Source organism: Vollenhovia emeryi, unplaced genomic scaffold (genome assembly GCF_000949405.1).
Source record: "Vollenhovia emeryi isolate VEMERY1.0 unplaced genomic scaffold, V.emery_V1.0 DF939152.1, whole genome shotgun sequence".
Taxonomy (NCBI): Eukaryota; Metazoa; Arthropoda; class Insecta; order Hymenoptera; family Formicidae; genus Vollenhovia; species Vollenhovia emeryi.
The window spans coordinates 545,173-551,510 of NW_011967214.1; the positions used below are offsets into that span (position 1 = coordinate 545,173).

Consider the following 6,338-nt stretch of genomic DNA (forward strand, 5'->3'; position numbering starts at 1 on the left):
TAATTCTATGTTCCAGAACCAACGTAGTTCAACTCCGCTGCTGCGCATCGGGTCGGTAAGTTAACAACTAATATTATTCGATTAGAACTTTTCGAGTAGAAATTTTGTTTCTTTATGTCTTAAATTATTCCGTATTACATAATAGAAGGAGAAAGTACCGATGGAATTTTACTAGCTTCTTCTTTTAATAGGAGTAACTAAATTTCCGCTAAAACTTCCAAATTAATAAATATTGAATTAAAATTTTTTTGATATCTCACACAGAACCTTTTTAATCACGTTTGATCATTCTTCATACATAATACAAATTCTGTATAAAAACTTGGTTTAATTCCGGCTAAGTGCCAGGTAGAAAATAATTAATTACAAATGACTCACAAATCGTTTCAATTGCTCTTCAAACATCTTTAATTGAAATACAAACAATTGCGTATAGTAGTTACTTAAAAATACGATTATTTTCGGTGAAGTCTGAGCGATTATTATATTCGGATAAAAAACTCAAGTCTCTTCTTACAATTAACGGCCGTGGAATAAAATGAAGTTGCCACAGTATTCGACTGAAGTTATTTGCACCTGCGCGAGGAAGGAATATTCTAATAAGGGTCAATTTTTTTAAATTGGAACATTATTATCAATCTGAAGTAGATGAAAGTTCTTTATTATGAGATAGGAACAATTCTAAGGTGATATAGTAGGTTTTCAACGTCCAAGTTCTATTAGAAATCTTTTTCCGCGACGATTACATGATCTAACAACGATAAATTCATGGCGGAACCAACCGATGACGCGTATTAATTTAGCAGAAACTCCACTATCTCATCTTAGGATCCTATCTCATAATAGGGGACTTTCCTCTAATAATATAATAACTATAAATAATCACGTGACAATTTTTCTGGCGAACAATTAATATACATATAACACACTTAAGAGAGCAATTGTCATTATTATTTGAAGCATTGATTACTCTCCAGAAAACACAGAAACTCTAAGAATTCTTTTTGAATTCCCGAATTATAAAATGAACTCTTTTACCATCCCATTTATGTTCTAAAACTATTCTCAAGAATTCAAAAGAATTTATTTCTTCTGAATCCTTTCTTAAGTACAAGAGAAATTCTTTTTGCATAAGAATCTTTATGAAAATCTGTATAAAAATTTGTAATGCATTGAAAATAGTTCTTCAATATTCTAACGGAGCTCTATAGATCAATATAAAAAATCATTTATTACATTTTATTAATAAAACGCATTTACTCGTACAGCAATAAATAAACGATTTAATCATCATCATCATGCGCGGTGATGAGGCTAAGTTGTATTTACAATGAATTAACTCAGAATTGACGAAATATGTTTTACCTTAAAAATATGTTTTACCGTAACCTTCTTACCTTCTTCTGAATGAAGAACTTTAATCAGAGATGGCAGCAAAACCAGCGAAGATAGAAACATGCTACTATGCTGCTTCGGAAACACCTAATTAAGACTATTTTACGCTACGTATCCCCATTAAGTTGTAATAATTTACACAATTACCAGGCTAAAAAAATACTTTTTAAAAATATTACAAACAGAAAAAGGACTTCTTTCAGAACGACATTAATTTAATTACGTAGGAGGTCGAAAAATCGTCGCGAAAGCAATCTGCGACCGTGAATTAATAAAGATAAATCAACGAAAGTGGCACCAAATACGATTTGTTAATTAACGACAATTTTTAGCTAGGAGATAATTTCAATTGTTCTTAATACGCGACGTGACAAGTCGTGCGATTACGCCATTTGAAACGGCTTCTTCGGCTTCTTCTATGAGAATTAAGTAAACATGGTGTAGGCGGTTTAAAGTGTCTGTTCGTCACACTCTTCAGCGGAAACGCATTATTACGACGAGCGAACACATGATAAGAAATACGAGTGAAGTGTTAAATATTGTGTAGTTTGCATTGTAAAACGCAAGTGATTTAAAAGGAATTGATGAAAACTCAGTTTTCTCAAGCTGCAATAATTTTTAAAATACAATAAGTTTCATATTTATCATTTAAAAAAGTTGTTTCGCTTTTATCCAAGGAATTGATAAAAGTCAGTTTCCTCGAACTACGAATAATTTCCGAAATATAAGCTTGAATTTTCGTTTAAACATTCTTTTTCACTTTTAAGAAATTGCTAGAAACCCTCAATTGTTTTAAGAAACAAATCAGCTTCTACATATAAGCTCGGTTTATAATTAAAAAATTCTTTCATCTACGAAATTAATGGAAACTTAATTTTCTCAAGATACAAGTAACCTTTGAAATTTAAGTTTAATGTTCCGTTTTGCTTTTATATTTATCTGTCTTAATTTCCAACGGAGAAACTATCACATCGAGTCAAGAAGAGACTACCATGCTTAAACTTGAGATACATTGAGAGAAATAATTTTATAAATACTTTTCTATTTTCCATTTTTCTATTCGCCGAGTTTATTCAGTGTAACAGCTTTGAAAAACCCTTTCGTAGCTTCGAAATTAAAACATTCACACATAGAGGAAAGTCCTCTATTATGAGATAGCAGATTTTCGACATCAAAATTTAATCACAAATGTTTATTCACAACGATTACAGGATCTGACAATAAATTTTCCTAAACAGATTTCACTCCAGGGGCAATAAATTCACGATGAAACCAATAGACGTGCCTATTAATTTAACAAAAACCCTGCTATCTCATATTAGGAGTTTATCGCATAATAGAGGACCTTTCTCTATATTTTCCGACGTAGTTTATCCACTTCTCGCAGGATATCTAAACCGTGATGGTACAAATGAGCTACGCTATTCCTGTAGAGAACGAAATTTTATTCGACAAAATCATCCTTACATGCGTAACGCTACGTCGCGCTGCGGATCAACGCTAATCGGGATCGTACTCCAAAGCCGCGGCTGTAACAGTCTTCGACAGGGTTGCGACACGTAGCGGGGAACGGAGCGCAACGCGTTCAAGATCAATTTTGCACCGCTCGGTTTATTTTTTTCGAAACAAACTGCGTGAATTTTTTTCGGCGACCTACAGTCGAGTAGAAGTAGTCTGCAAAGAAGACACAACACAGATGAGATCTCGCCGGGACGTTTGCGCGCCGGCGACTTCCTCCGTCAGACCCGACCACTTCTCTCTCCACACACCGTCTCGCCATTAAAGGCAAAAATCCTCTCGTCCCTTCGTAATAAACGTAGGTCTACAAACACAATGGGCTAACAGTAACTCTAATACATTTCTCATTTTATTGTATAATGCCCCAGAGACTCACACGCTCAGCCGTGGCTCACTGAGAAAAATTTTTGCCACCGTAGCTGATCTTGGTTTGCCAAAAATATTTCACTGTCAATACTATAAATTTCTGAACCACAGTAAACGGTTTGCTGTCGCACCTGATACAATAAGCACAGTAGCAGAATATCTAGCCGTCACAACTAAATATTTGCTGTCCATAATTTCCGACTGAAATTTAGGGCGACCAAATGCGGATCGACAATTCGATGAGTTGCTAATAAGTGACATAAAAACACGTCGATGCCTTTTATGATATCGACAATGTAGCATAAAGTTGTAAATATATAAAAGAGCAAAGCTTAAATGAATTACTTTAAAGTGCCGCTTCTTAGCGACTCATCCAATTGTCGATCCGCACTTGGTATCTGATCCGAATTTGGTCACCTTCCCCGGGTAACCACATGCAGTTTCTTGCTACGGTAGCTACATTTTTTTCCCTGCTGTCGTCTTTGCGGACGAGCGAAGTCACTATTATCTCGGCACTGCACGTTAATGGTATCGACCAATAATGACCTCGGGGTCAATTCTGTATCTTACACTATAGTGAAAATGCTAAAAGTAAGTAGCTTTGTCTCTTTCTAACTGTCTCCTTAGAAAGAGATAGAGCCGCTGATTTTTAGCAGTTTCACCACATTGTAAGATACATCGATGCCCTTCTCGCCCACACAATCCGGGTATAACAAATGTAAGGAAAAAAGATATCTCGTACTTATCACTTACAAATAACAATAAAACAATTGCAACAATGTTAATACAACGGTTAATACAGTGTCGATGTAATATATAGTGTCGGTGGTCGATAATCAACACCGGTGCGCTAATTAGAGTAAGCGTAACGTTAGGGGACACCGGTGCGGCGCAATCCAAAGCGGTGCAAAACTTGCCTTGCGTGCCGGTTATAAGCCTCGACGGATGCCCGGCCAATATGGCTCTTGGGCGGGCATGATCGCCACCGACTTGAGTAAGGGGCGGGAGAGAGCGGAAAAAGAGGGTTTCGGCCGACGATCTCGTTCTTCAGCTCTTCTCGCAAAGCTTTTGCTAGTCCCCTCGCCTCGGGGGTGAAGTCATTTAAATCGTTTGATCGAATTAACAAGGCCCGAGCTGCTACCTATGGCTGCGATGGCAACTCGGATGCGATGTGTATAAAATATATATATATATTTATACTTTTTAATATATGTATATACATACACACGTGAGTTTATAGATACGTATACATCTTTGTATCTAAACAACGATCGCTAAATAAACTATATAAATATGTATGCGCCGCTCGCGCGACGACGCGCCCCTGCGTGCGATGAAGAGAGGTAGGAGCGGAGGAGACCCAGACTTGTATATACTAGACTGCTACTTTCGAGCTGAACAGCGAGGCAGGAGTTCCGCCCTGTCTTGTTAGGTAAATAAGGGGAGCTTCCCAGCAAGCGACACAAGTCGACACAAATGTCGTTCTGTCTTTCTTCGCATTCAATGAATAATAAAGACAGAACGACACTTGTGTCGACTTGTGTCGCTTGCTGGAAAGCTCCCAAGGTAGTACGTGTGCATCGGTGTGTCGGCACATATACTACTCTATTTATCAAGACAAGGCGGAACTCTTGCCTCACTTTTCAGCTCAAAGGTACCCTGGTTTTTTTTTAAGTGAGAGATTTTAAGTGAGAGACGACATTTATATCTATTTATGAAGAGTTTTATTGATGGCTACACCGTTTGGAAGTTCGTTGCAAACACCTGGTTAATTCTCTACTGACAATAACATTTTACAAGCATTTAGAAAACTATAATGGAAACGTTTGACATTGTATTCATTAAACGGAATTTGAACACGTGTAACCACGAACATGTCATGAACAACTTCCGTGTTTAAATTTATATCTTACAAACAATTGCATAAATGTTTTAAAACTCAAACAAAACATTGACTCAACATTTAAACAAACTTCTTATAAACTTTTAATAAACATAGTTTTGCCAGAATAACGGTCTAGTAGTATATAGAGCTTTATGGGAGGAGATGGAGAACGCAGGCCGCGGCGGTCGCCTCGCGACCGCAAGATTTAACTCTTTACCACGACGATTTCGAAATGCTTAATTTCTATACGCCCGACCGCCTTGCACCGGCCGGTTCGCGGGTCGCTACAATGCGAGACATGTAATTATTGTATTTACAAGTATGATATATCGGCATCCCCCGCCAGATACGATCCCCTCGTCACCCGACGAGACGAAGTCGCGGCGCAGCGGGGATGCGCGACGCAGGTATCCTTGGACATCCGTAAGATACGCGAGTTTTATCTCGAGCCCGTTGGGTAATTCGTTGCCGCATAAAAGGAATTTTTTTGATCGAGAATCAAGTTGACACGCTTCGAGATCGATGCGCTCCTTGACTTGACAGTAAAAAATGAAAATTTAGAATAAAAGTTTGGCTAACTAAGAAAAATTAATGAACTAAATAGTTTGTACTGGAATTAGCTTATTAAACTGAATTAGTTTACTAAATAATAAGCTAGGAACAAATCGACGGTAAACGGACTGTATGACTAATCCTTTGACTACGAAAACTGCACGGAGAGAATTTTCTTTTAACCCTGAAAATTATATAATCGTGGGACAACATGACATTTTGAGGAACTTTATGGGAGTTTTGTAAAATTTCATTATACATTTTACTAGTAAATTGTAGCACATTTTACTAGTAAAATGTATACTCAGTATAATTACTAGTAAATCGTGTGGTAAAATTTCAAAAAACTCCCATAAAGTTCTTCAAAACTGCAATGTTGTCCCACGATTACATGGCTTTCGGGACAAATTTTAAGAGAAAATTCTCTCCGTGTGACGAATGGACGTCGAAACAATTGAGAATATTTCCGTTTGACAGTAACAAAGTATCGAAGCATAGGAAAGAATCACTAACGTGTTGTTCTAAAAGAATCCGAAGCCACTATAGTGGTTTTGTTTCAAAGAACAGGAGGAAAGCTCAAGTAGCACATGGTGGTTACGTCATGGTGGATACGTTTTATATA

The 6,338-nt window shown here is 37.1% G+C and overlaps 1 protein-coding gene across 1 annotated transcript in view; it reads right to left on the reverse strand.

Moving 5' to 3' along the window:
• Positions 1 to 2,819: 2,819 nt before the first annotated feature.
• The window catches only part of LOC105565420 (sodium-dependent noradrenaline transporter), a 36,597-nt gene continuing 33,078 nt past the window's right edge, over positions 2,820 to 6,338 (reverse strand). The window contains exon 12 of the mRNA XM_012018595.1: positions 2,820 to 3,069. Coding sequence (XP_011873985.1) covers positions 3,049 to 3,069 — 21 coding nt within the window. The 3' untranslated portion in view covers positions 2,820 to 3,048. The remainder of the gene's footprint in view (positions 3,070 to 6,338) is intronic.